The following is a 13,666-nucleotide window of genomic DNA, read 5'->3' as shown; positions in this document are numbered from 1 at the left end:
TCCTTAATCCCTCCTTATTATCCAACATATTCGCTTATCCAAGCTTCTGCCAGACCGTTTAGCTTGGATAAGTGAGACTCTACTGTACAATAATAATGGGTTGTTGTGAGTTTTTCAGGCTATATGGCCATGTTCCAGTAGCATTCTCTCCTGACGTTTCACCTCCATCTGTGGCTAATGGCATCTTCAGAGGTCTATTCCACAGACCTCTAAACAAATCTTTGAGGATGCCATTAGCCACAGATGCAGGTGAAATGTCAGGAGAGAATGCTGCTGGAACCTGGCCATACAGACGGCAAAACTCACAGCAACCCAATGATTCAGGCATTAAAAAGCTTTGACAACACAACAATAATATCCATCATCATCATAGCCAGGCATGGGCAAACTTGGGCCCTCCCTCCAGGTGTTTTGGACTACAACTCCCACAATTCCTAACAGGAATTGTGGGAGTTGTAGTCCAAAACACCTGGAGGGAGGGCCCAAGTTTGCCCATGCCTGATCATAACCAGTCTTTTCCACTTTGGAACACGTCTTGCTTTATTTTCGTGACGACGAAAAATATTTATATCTTGCCCTATATATTGCAAGAACTCAAGCAAAAGTTGTAGAGCAGTTTGCTGGAAGGCGGAGAGTCTGCAAATAGACGCTTGACAGGCGAGAACAGGCGGCGAGCAAGGAAGGCTCCTCTCGAACCCAGAACAGGGGGGCAAAGAGGATGCCCTCCCGTCCTCTTGCCGAATCTTTCTTGACAGCAGCGAGGGAGTGTTGAAGGCCCAAAGTGTCTTGCAACGGGGGACATTATAGCAAGATCTCAGAGTAGGAAGGGGGGTTAGCAAAGGTCCGCGCATCCAGAAATGCAAAACAAGCCGGCAAACTGTCCCCGTTTTCCTGCAGCTCAGAAGAGTGGGTTTGGGCCAAAAATAGGCTCTGAGAAGCTTCAAGCTTCAGTCAAGGTGTCTTGTCAGTAAGTGAGGGACAATATGGTCTCCTTTGAAGACATAATCGTGAGATCTTGATCAAGGCTGGGCTGTGGCGCAGCTGGCTGGTAACCAGCTGCAATAAATCACTACTGACCAAGAGGTTATGAGTTTGAAGCCCAGGTTGGGTTAAGCCCCCGACCATTAAATAGCCTGGCTTGCTGTTTACCTAAGCAGCCCGAAAGACAGTTGCATCTGTCAACTAGGAAATTTAGGTATGCTTTATGCGGGAGGCTAAATTTGTTGCGGAATTTTGTTTGGACGCAGGTGAAGAAAGCAGACTGACAGCAGAAGTTGTCTTCAAGATAGTTCACTATTGGCCAAGAGCAGGTGACAATGTAAGCTCATGCCCAGAAAACGCAATGCCACATCTCACCTGTAGTGGCTTTCAAATTTATACAATTTTATAGAAGCATGCGCAGAAAGCTAACTGACAATGGAATTTGCTGACTATTGTAATCCTTTTGGACATGCGTAGTTTTCTTGTAACTTATATAACTTATTACTCATCACACTCATGATTCTATGATTCTACATCAGGTGAAGTGTCCATAGTTTGCTCCACGTATGCACTATCCTCAGGTGACATGTTCATAGTTCATCCCACGTATGCATCATCCAGCAGCCAAATCATTACTGCAGTTTGCATGACCTTATATTGTGAGCAAAGAGCAAATGTCAGGCACAACATGTCCTGTCAACACTTTCATGGAAAAACAAGATTTTTGAGTAAGGGTCATCTAGGTAAGGGATTTTTAGGGTCTTTAAATAAAATTTTCAAGAGCTGCTCCATTAATTTAACTAATTTACAACACCATAAAACTGCCAGCAGCACAGGAAAAGGAATGAGGAAGTACAGCACTCAGTGTCACTCGTGGATGATGAAGCAACATCTTCCCCTGTGTCTGGAATCGAGCATACCCTCACGAACCTGGAAATGTTAAATTGCTTCTGTGTGTGTCTATACTGTATGTTGTTTGTCTGATGGCACTGAATGTTTGCCATATATATGTTCATTGTGATCTGCCCTGAGTCCCCTTTGGGGTGAGAAAGCAGGGTGGAATAGAAATACTCTAAATAAGTAAATAAATAAATCTTAGACTTGAAAGGGACCCCAAAAGCCCATCTAGTCCAACCCCTTTCCGCCAGACGGGGAAATCCAACACTGGGAAGTGTTCAGAAGAAGAGAGTTCGGTCTAACTCCATTTAGTAATAAAATTGAGTTTTTCCCTACCTTTTAATCACACTGTTTAGTGCACTCAGTTGTCTTGCATATTTTTCAATGAAGAGGTTTCCACACTGCAGACACTTGGCCCCGCCCATCATCCCTCTCTGTGCTTTGTGGTACTTCAACTCCCACAATTCCCAACAGCAGGGAGGGAGAGAGAGAAAAGGGATGGAAAGGTGGTGTTATTACAACTCGCTACTAACGATCTGCGCCATAGCCCAGCCCTGAAATAACTCAGCTTCATTGGAAGGATGTTGAGGACAAAAGATTCCAGAAAGAGGGGTTTCTTAAGTCTGATGCCTTAAACCCAGGGCACATTAGAGCACATAACAACAAGAACAACAAGAACAAGAACAAGAACAACAACAACAACAACAACAACTTCTTTATTCTTATGTCCCGTCCCATCTCCCCAAAGGGACTCAGGGCAATTCACATGGGAACCAAGCCCAAAATACAACATAAAATACAATGTAAAAATGCATTTAAAACACATAAACATACAAAATCAAAAGGCATATAAAATACAATAAAAACATACTCACAACTGACCAATAGCCAGGCACAGTCAGCATATATAGGGAGAAAGTACAGGAGAGTCTCACTTATCCAAGCTAAACGGGCTGGCAGAAAGCTTGGGCAAGCGAATATCTTGGATAATAAGGAGGGATTAAGTAAAAGTCTATTAAACATCAAATTAGGTTATGATTTTACAAATCAAACACCAAAACATCATGTTATACAACAAATTTGACAGAAAAAGTAGTTCAATACGCAGTAATGTTATGTTGTAATTACTGTATTTACAAATTTAGCATCAAAATATCATGATATATTGCAAACATTGACTACAAAAATGCCTTGGATAATCCAGAGGCTTGAATAAGTGAGACCCTACTGTATTGCAAAAAGGATGGTTTCTTAAGTCTGATGCCTTTAACCAAGGTCTAGTTGAAGGATATGAGAAAAAATGGTGGAAAGGGAAGACTGGGAAGTTCCATCATTGCTGCCAATGTGTTGAATCTTCCTGGAGCAAAAATTGATATTTTGGCTGCCGGATCGAAAAACAGAATTTTGCCTGCCAGAATTCAGGAGGGTCCTGAAAAACGGATCTGGGGGGGCCAGTGAAATCCAGACACCGAAAATGGCACGGGGTTTGGCCAAATGGCACACCCCTACTAACCCCCCTCTCTCCTTCCTTGTCCTCCGCAGAGCCATGGGGGTCCTGATGTCCAAGCGCCAGACGGTGGAGCAGGTCCAGAAGGTCAGCCTGGCGGTCTCGGCCTTCAAGGACGGCCTGCGGGAGCGTCCGTCGGCCGCCAAGCGCAAGTCGGAAGGCACCATCATCGCCCGCCGAGGGACCCTGGAGGACACGGTCCAGGAGCTGAAGGAGGACGAGGAGGACGAGTGTTCGGAAGAGGGCTCTTCTTCGGCCGGGTCATCCCGCGCGGCGGCCAGAGCAGTGGCCAAAGCGGCCTGGGAGAGGCTGCGGGACGGCAAAGGCATCGAGCCGGAGGAGTTTGCCCGGAACAGGTTCTTTGCGCCCCCGGCCTTCGTCCGCCCCAAACGAGGGGAGCAGGATGACGACCCCATCGAGATCAGCCTGGAGGAAAGAGAGCAGGTGAGCAGACCAAGCAGGACGGCTGCAACGTCCTTCGTGGGACAGGATTGCTAGCAATGTCCGATACTGTCACGCCCAGGCAGCGGAGCACTAAGAACCAAACACGGAGGCCAAATACAATCTAATATTTTTATTATAGAAATATTATAGTAGAATAAAAACAAGTAGAAAATGTAGTCCAGCAATAGACCTTTCAGAGAAGGTCAAACATAGTCCAGAAATATATTGTCCAATATATAATATTGGAATTCAAAGTTGTAATCCCAAAACCGAAACACACTCTACTTCCAGGCCGTAGAGTGGGGAAACGTCCAAAGTGTTTCTAAGGTTCAAAGTAAGTCCAAAGCAAGAACTGGAGACAAAGCTAGATACTTGAGACAAAATCCAAGGCTGGAAACACGACGAGATAGTTCATGAAAACTTGACAAGGCAAGGCAAAGCAAGGCAAGGAAACTGGAGTTGCAGACTTAAAACTTTTAAGGAAGACCCATCTTCTTGCAGAGCGGGTGTCCAGAGCTTCCTTTCCCAAGGGAAAGAGAAGCGAAACACATCTTCCTGCAGCTGCGATCCTCCCTGCAAATTCCCAGGAGAACTTAGCTAATTAACATTCTGCCTGGCTGCTAATCTAGCGCTTTTCCTTGTTTGTTCTTTTTGACCCCGACTAGCAGCATAGGACTCTTTTCTCGGGAAGGGAGGAGAGGCGCTGGGAAAAACTTGTTCAAGGTCCATTTTAATGGGCTCTGGGCAAGAAGTGTCAACAACAGGAGGCATCTGGAATGACTCCGTCTCCTGCTCAGGCGGCAAAAACCCCATGTTGTCGTCATCATTGTCCAGGATGGCGCTAGGGTTAGAACTCTGAGGCCTATGAGACATCACAGATACGGTTGTCCAGTCTTCATAAAGATGGAAGGGATCCCCAAGGGTCATCCAAACCAACCCTTTTAACAGGAAGGAAGACACAATGCAGACGCTTCTAACAGATACATATCCAGCCTCTGCTTAAAGACCCCCAAAGTAGGAGATGTTCTTCTTTTTTTGGATCAAATAAGTTTTATTTTTGCTTTCAGAAAAAGAGGGAAAAAATAGCTGAAATAAATAGTTAAAAAAGGGAGCTCTTTTACTAAAATAGGGAAGGAAATAATAATCATCATAATCATCATAATTTTCTTTCTTACCCATTTCTCCTCATGGCTCAGGAAATGGGTGAACAATTAAAACACATAAGCACAGCAAAAACACCACAAATACACATATTGAAACGTACCTTAAGTTAAGTTAATAATTTTTAACAGTTTTATAGTGTATTGTACAATTTTTATATATGTGTTTTATTGTAAGCCGCCCTGAGTCCCCTGTTGGGTGAGAAGGGCGGGATATAAATATTGTAATTAATTAATAAATAAATATCTCTATAAAAGCTATACACCAAAACGTATATCTATAAAATACATATAGGGATTAAAAGGGATTAAACAAAAGATACACATTTAAAATTCATGCTTAAAGACTGAATAAGTTACGGAGTATGTAAGTTACGGAGCCATGTTAGCTAGGTAGTTCTACATACAAGTCTATTGTATCATTCTTCCTAATGTTTGACTCTCCTAAGGTCTTTTTCAATCCTGATCTTGTCTTCTGGGTATTAGCTACCTCTCTCAATTTGGTCCCACCTGCAAATAGAATGAGCATACCCTCTGTAGGAAGAAGAAGAAGAAGAAGAAGAAGAAGAAGAAGAGGAGGAGGAGGAAGAGGAAGAAGAAGAGGAAGAAGAAGAAGAAGAAGAAGAAGAAGAGGAGGAGGAAGAGGAGGAGGAGGAAGAAGAAGAAGAAGAAGAAGAAGAAGAAGAAGAAGAAGAAGAAGAAGGACTACAACAAAAACACTGGGTGGATAAAGACAAGTTAGAAGGAAAATTCTCACAGAACAAAATGGAACAGATGGAAATAACAACTGAAATGATCAGCAAACGAGTGCAAAAAGTCAAGAACTGGACATCGCCTGGTAGTGATCAACTTCATGGATTTTGGCTCAAACATCTGATTAGTTTACATGGAAAAATGGCCCAACAATTCAATGAGATGCTGCAGAAAGGAAGTATCAGTGAATGGCTAACAACTGGAAGAACATACCTGATACAAAAGGATCCAGCAAAAGGAGCAGCACCAGGAAACTACAGGCCAATAACGTGTCTGCCCACTATGTTTAAACTACTGACTGGCATCATAGCTGACAGAATTCAAGACTATCTTGAAGAAAAAAACATCTTGCCAGATGAACAGAAAGGCAACAAACGGAAAAGCAGGGGCACAAAAGACCAGTTATTGATTGACAAAATGATTCTGGAGAACTGTAAGAGCCGAAAAGCTAATCTTCACATGACGTGGATTGACTACAAAAGGGCCTTTGACTCACTCCCACACAGCTGGATCATCAAGTGCCTGGACGCCATCGGGATTTGTAAAACAGTTGGCACCTTCATTGAGAACATGATGGAGGACTGGAAAACTGAACTGTTTGTTGGAAATGAAAGTTATGGACTTGTCAACATCAGGAGAGGAATTTTCCAGGGAGACTCATTGTCCCCTCTGCTTTTCATTATTGCCATGATCCCTCTGTCAACAATCTTACAAAAAACAAATCTCGGCTACCAAACATCTAAGAAATCTCACAAAATTTCACATTTGATGTACATGGATGACCTGAAGCTGTATGGGAAAACGGAAACTGAAATCCAGTCTCTGACCAACACTGTCCGAATTTTTAGCACTGATATCAGCATGGAGTTTGGTTTGGACAAATGTTCGACAGTGGCATTGAAGAAGGGGAAAATCATTGAAAGTGAGGGCATAAATATGCCCAATGGCCAAACGATAAAGTGTCACCAGCCAGAGGCCTATAAATATCTGGGCATATTGCAACTGGACAACATCAAGCATGAACATGTGAAAACTGTGGTCAGTAAAGAATACACACAAAGGGTCAGAAAAATTCTCAAAAGCAAGCTCAATGGAGGCAACACCGTCAAGGCCATAAACACCTGGGCCATACCTGTTAAAACATTTGTCATACATCATTTGTTATACAGCAGACCCATAATATTCAATATTCATTATTCAATACAAATCTGCAATACATATTAGCATCCACTGTTATTTTCACCCATATACACACACATATATCCCATACCATCATGCTCCCCTCCCCCTCCGAGCCTTTTATTTTATCCATCATCTGTCCAAAAGTTCATTTCCTCTTGTGGAGATAATTTCCCATCCTTCTTTTAAAATCCCCTTTCAATAAATTTTCTCCATACATCATCAAAATCATTTTGTTTCCATATCCCTCTTTTAAGTTTTAATGTACATGTCAGCTTATCATTTGTTGCCTACTACCTTATACTACTCTTCTATTTCTGTTTTGGATCTGCTAGGTGGGAAGGGGGCTGGGGCTGACGGAGGGTGCTCACCCCAACCTGGGTTTGAACTGCGGATCTTTCGATCAGCAGGATTTTCTGCATCTTAGAGGTTCAGCCCATTGCCCTCTCTTCTGTCCTGCAATTCATGACCAGAAGTAGACACATTATATTGATTATTCCAAGTGAGGTCTGGCTGTAGAGTTGTAAACACAGCCACTGAGTAGGACCTGAGCCCAAACAAACACACGGAAGCAGTAAGTGAGCCAAAGTCAACAGTCCAGCGTCAGAAATGTGAAATAAAATACCGTATATACTCGAGTATAAGCCGACCCGTATATAAGCCGAGGCACTTAATTTTACCACAAAAAAAACTGGGAAAACATTGACTCCAGTATAAGCCGAGGGTGGTAAATGTCAGAAATAAAAACAGATACCAATAAAATTCCATTAATTGAGGCATCAGTAGGTTAAATGTTTTTGAATATTTACATCAATCTCAAATTTAAGATAAGACTGTCCAACTCTGATCAAGTGATTATTCTCATCTTCAATGTAAATGTGCTTGTGTATCCTTTTAATAATAATAGAGTAAAATAATACAGTAGAGTCTCGCTTATCCAACGTAAACGGGCCGGCAGAACGTTGGATAAGCGAATATGTTGGATAATAAGGAGAGATTAAGGAAAAGCCTATTAAATATTAAATTAAGTTATGATTTTACAAATTAAGCACCAAAACATCATGTTATACAACACATTTAACAGAAAAAGTAGTTCAATACACAGTAATGCTATGTAGTAATTACTGTATTTATGAATTTATCACCAAAATATCATGATGCATTGAAAACATTGACTACAAAAATGCGTTGGATAATCCGGAACGTTGGATAAGCGAGTGTTGGATAAGTGAGACTCTACTGTACATGTAATTATTATTATTATTATTATTATTATTATTATTATTATTATTATTATTATTATTATTACAGGAAAATAATACATGTAATAATACAGTAAAATAATAAATGCAATAATAATAATAATAATAATAATAATAATAATAATAAGATCAGAGTGAAATAATAAATGTATTAGTAATAATAAAAATAGAGTAAAATAAATGTAATAGTAGTAACAATAATAGAGAAAAATAATAAATGTAATAATACCAATAATAATAATATTTTTTAATATGAATTGTTGTTTTTACATTGTTTTTAGGCATTGAATTTTTGCCTATTTATTGTAAGCCGCTTTGAGTCCCCTCGGGGAGAAAGGCGAGGTAAAAGTGATGTGAATAAATAAATAAATAAAAATAATAAATGTACCATATATTCTCGAGTATAAGCTGACCCAAATATAAGCCAAGGGGGGCTTTTTCAGTCTTAAAAAGAGGGCTGAAAAACTAGGCTTATACAGTAGAGTCTCACTTATCCAACACTCGCTTATCCAACGTTCTGGATTATCCAACGCATTTTTGTAGTCAATGTTTTCAATGCATCGTGATATTTTGGTGATAAATTCATAAATACAGTAATTACAACATAACATTACTGTGTATTGAACTACTTTTTCTGTCAAATTGTTGTAAAACATGATGTTTTGGTGCTTAACTTGTAAAATCATAACCTAATTTGATGTTTAATAGGCTTTTCCTTAATCTCTCCTTATTATCCAAGATATTCGCTTATCCAAGCTTCTGCCGGCCCGTTTAGCTTGGATAAGTGAGACTCTACTGTACTCGAGTATATACAGTAGTCCTTGGAAAGTAGTAACCTACCCAGAAGTCTGAAGTCAGAAACACAATATACGAACAAAACAAGACTTCGATGCCAGGATTCAAATTTCCAGGAGTCTTTTGATAACGAACCGAGAAGCAGTAGAGTCAGGTTCTTGGTCAAGAGCAAAGCGACTCCAGGCAGATAATAGAGGGATTCACAATACTGAGAGCTTTCTATCTCAAGATCTCAGCTGCTGCTTGATTAACGAGCATTTCTCAGCCAATCTAAGAAACCATCTGTCGGGGGTGCTTTGATTGTGCCTTTCCTGCATAGTAGGGGGTTGGATTGGATGGCCCTTGGAGTCTCTTCCAATTCTATGAGTCTGTGATTCCAACTGTGGAGCCCTGCTCTCCATAATCAAGCTCTAGAGCCGGCATGGGCCAACTTGGGCCCTCCAGGTGTTTTGGACGTCAACTCCCACAATTCCTAACAGTTAGGAATTGTGGGAGTTGAAGTCCAAAACACCTGGAGGGCCCAAGTTGGCCCATGGTCTATTCAAAGTCTGCCAGAGTTCAATAACAGCAGCTCAAAAATGCCAAAGAAAAATCTCAGAACCAAGAAATTCAAAAGCATATTAATAATCTAAGGTAATGTCCATGAACATGAACACAGGAATCTCTCCCAGGTAAACTCTTCAAGGGCACATAGTCAAAGACAGGAACATGAAACAAGAATATTGACAATTCAAGAACCAGGAACTTGGAAACATGAACAGGAGACTATTTCCCATTTAGCAACGTTGTCTCCTCTGAAATGCTTGAAGGCAAAGCACTTAATTTAAGCCCATCCAGGTTCCCATGAAATCATGTCTAAGGAACCTGGATTTCAGGACCTTATCTTGTATTTGCTGGGAAGAACCTAGTTTACCTACTTATCATGCCCTGCATTCTCAGATCTAATCTACACTCCCTTGAAACCTCAACTTCGTCTTCTGAAGGCCTTTTCTCCAATACTTTTACTTTCCCCCATGGTCTGGAAACGATCTAAAGCAGGGGTCCTCAAACTTTTTAAGTGGGGGGCCGATTCACAGTCCCTCAGACAGTTGGAGGGCCAGACTAGGATGAAATATTCCAAAATTAAGATTGTTGTTGTTGTGTGCCTTCAAGTCATTTCAGACTTAGGTCAACCCTAAATCTAAAGTTTAGGACAGAGGCCAGGTCAATGACCTTGGAAGGCCGTAGTTTGGAGACCCCTGATCTAGACGATCTCATAAGACCATACGTAAGCAAAGAGACCTCCAAAGACCATCTAGATGGTCTCATAAGATCATAGGCAAGGAAAGGGACCCTCAAAGGCCATCTAGGCAATCTCATAAAACCATAGGAAAGGAAAGGGACCTTCAAAGACCATCTAGATGGTTTCATAAGACCATAGGTAAGGAAAGGGACCCTCAAAGGCCATCTAGGCAATCTCATAAAACCATAGGAAAGGAAAGGGATCTTCAAAGACCATCTAGATGGTTTCATAAGACCATAGGTAAGGAAAGGGACCCTCAAAGGCCATCTAGGCAATCTCATAAAACCATAGGTAAGGAAAGGGACCCTCAAAGGCCATCTAGGCAATCTCATAAGACCATAGGTAAGGAAAGCGACCTTCAAAGGCCATCTAGATGATCTCATCAGGCCATCAGAAGATCATAGATAAGAAAAGCAACCCTCAAAGGCCATCTAGGTGGTCTCATAGGACCATAGGTAAGGAAAATGACCTCCAAAAGTCATCTAGATGGTCTCATAAGGCCGTTGCTAAGCAAAGAGACCTTAAAAGACCATCTAGATGATCTCATAAGACAATAGGTAAGCAAAAAGACCTCCAAAAACCAGGTGGGTCAACCCAAAGTCTAAAGTTTTGGACAGGGGCCAGGTAAACGACCTTGGAGGGCCGCATCCGGCCCCCGGGCCTTAGTTTGGGGACCCCTGATCTAAAGAATTCAAAGCATCAGCCGGGTCAGCCTGACCTGTCTGCAGTTCTCCCTGAACACTCTCAGACGCTTCATTTTGAAACCCCTCCTCCTCAGAATCCTCTGACACTTGCCAGACGACAACATCCTCCCTCTTCCTTTTCCCCGCAGGTGACCAATGACGAGATGTGCGAAGTGTGCGAGGTCTGGACGGCGGAAACCCTGCTCCCCTGCCGCGTCTGCACCAGGGTCTACCACGACGGCTGCCTGCGCCGGATGGGCTTCCTGCCCGACGGAGACGCCACCGAAGTCCTGGAGGGCGCCCATACGGAGACCGGGTGGAGCTGCCACTGTTGCGTAAGCCGTGGGGCTGAATGAGAAAAAGAAACACGTGGAAGGAGGGTCATAGGAGGTCACGTTGTGGGAGGAAGTGACACCCGACTTGAAAATAGTATATGTGAAAGGGATGTAGGAGTGGGTTGCTGTGAGTTTTTCGAGCTGCATGGCCATGTTCCAGTAGTTCTTTCCTGATGTTTCACCTGCATCTGTGGCTAATGGCATCTTCAGAGGTCTGTTGGACGTGAGGCAAGTGGAGTGTGTATATATCGATGATTCGTCTCCAACCTCTCTTCTCCTTGCTTCTTCTCCAGGACAACCTCAACCTGCTTCTCACAGACGAGGAAATGGGCCTCTTGTCCGAATCCTTCAAGAAATGCAAACTCGCCCCTGGTAAGTCACCCCAAACCTCCTAAAACCTCACTGGAAATGCCTTTGCAGGGTTGTAATGCTTGGGAAGGGGACCAAATGTGTAGGACCAAATCAGTAGGAATTCTACTTCTCTTGCAGGAACTTCTAACAATTTGGTCAAAGGTTTAAAAATACAGTCCAGGCCTCTGAAGCAAAGGCCTGGCAAACTGACCTGGGAATCGACAACATTGCAAACGGAAGAAAGATTTGTAAAGTCTCGTCCTTTGCAATGCTAAATATTTGCAGCGTGAAGGAACATTTTGTGGAGGGGCTGCATGCGCGTTTGAGGTCAACACATGCCTTGCCTCCCTCTCCCAGCAAGACTAAATCTTCCTGTTCTTTACACCTCACGCATTAGTCTGTGCAAAACCAAACAGATGGGGTGGGAGTGGGCATCAGCGCCTTTGCCTCCTGTCCGTCACCAAAAATGCCCTGAGTGTGCAGACTGTGAAATATTTGGGGGTGGAAGGTGAACAATGCAAATTGGAGGGTGGAATTCTGCTCTCGAATCCATGCCTTGGATCAAGGACATGCTTGTCAAACGTGCGCTAAAACCAAATGAGAAGGAGTAGCTAATGCCTAAGAGGAACTGAAACAGGAAGAAATATATGATACTCCACTAAGGTAATAAAAATAAAATTCACAGAGATAGGATGCAGGGAACCTGGCTTGGAAACAGTTCCATGGGAAAGGGCTCTAGGAGTCTTCAGAGACCATGAGATGAGCAGGAACCAAGAGTGTGATGCATCAGCTGAAAAGGCCAATGTGATTCCAGGCACCATCAATGGAAATCTAGTGTCTAGAGCAGGGGTCCCCAAACTAAGGCTCGGGGGCCGGATGCGGCCCTCCAAGGTCATTTACCTGGCCCCCGCCCTCATTTATAATATAATAATAATAATAATAATAATAATAATAATAATAATAATAATTTTATTCTTATATCCCGCCCCATCTCCGCGGAGGGACTCGGGGCGGCTTACATGGGGCCATGCCCAGACACGACAGCACAAATCAGATAAAACATTAAACCGAGCAGTAAAACTTCAACATAATATATACTTCAATATAATATTTTATATCAGTTTTAATAATATAATATATTGTATATACATATGATATTGATAATAATATTATCATTTTATACAATATAATACTAATAATAATACCATATAATAATATTAATTACATGTTATATATTACATATAATATTACAGTATAGTGGTATAGTTCAATATAGTAATATATAATGCTAATATTGTGCTATGCTGATAATATAATACATCGTATGTACATACAGCTGTTGTGAGTCCCCTTTGGGGTGAAAAGGGCAGGATATAAATGTAGTAAATACATTTAGTAAATGAATAAATAAATAATTTTAGACTTAGGCTCCCCCAGAGTCTGAAATGACTTGAAGGCACAACAACAACAACAATCCTAATTAACTTGACTATCTCATTGGCCAGAAGCAGGCCCACACTTCCCATTGAAATCCTGATAGGTTTATGTTGGTTAAAATTGTTTTGATTTTTAAATATTGTATTGTTCTTTCATTGTTATTGTTGTTGTTGTTTTGCAATACAAATAAGATATGCGCAGTGTGCATAGGAATTTGTTCAGTTTTTTTTTTTCAAATGATAATTCAGCCCCTCAACAGTCTGAAGGATTATGGACCGGCCCTCTGCTTTAAAAGCTTGAGGACCCCTGGTCTAGAGGGAAGTCACATCAGGGGTCCCCAAAAAGGCACTTAGGATTCCCAGGGTGTCACAGACACAAGCGATAACTATAGCATGCATGCTTCCCTGTGCCTCTCTGCTCTTCCCCTGCCTCTGTGCTTCTTCAATCAAGCACACTGGAACTCTGTTTTTCAGCCAACAGCCATCGGGAGTTGACTGTATAATAATAATAAACTTTAATAATAAACTTTATTTTTATTCTACCCTATTCCCCTGAATTATTTACAGTGACTCACACTGAGATGGTCACGGCAGAAGAGGG

At 41.9% G+C, this 13,666-nt stretch overlaps 1 protein-coding gene across 2 annotated transcripts in view; it reads left to right on the top strand.

Moving 5' to 3' along the window:
• Window positions 1-13,666, top strand: part of phf24 (PHD finger protein 24) — an 84,972-nt gene that overhangs the window by 54,227 nt on the left and 17,079 nt on the right. For both annotated transcript variants that reach the window (XM_062972649.1, XM_003227941.4), the window contains exons 2-4: window positions 3,421-3,829; window positions 11,093-11,278; window positions 11,572-11,650. In XM_062972649.1, the coding sequence (XP_062828719.1) occupies window positions 3,425-3,829; window positions 11,093-11,278; window positions 11,572-11,650 (670 nt within the window). In that variant the 5' untranslated portion in view covers window positions 3,421-3,424. The remainder of the gene's footprint in view (window positions 1-3,420; window positions 3,830-11,092; window positions 11,279-11,571; window positions 11,651-13,666) is intronic.

This window comes from Anolis carolinensis, chromosome 2 (assembly GCF_035594765.1).
Source record: "Anolis carolinensis isolate JA03-04 chromosome 2, rAnoCar3.1.pri, whole genome shotgun sequence".
NCBI lineage: Eukaryota > Metazoa > Chordata > Lepidosauria > Squamata > Dactyloidae > Anolis > Anolis carolinensis.
The sequence above is the reverse complement of the archived record's forward strand: the minus strand, read 5'-3'. Positions and strand labels throughout refer to the sequence as shown.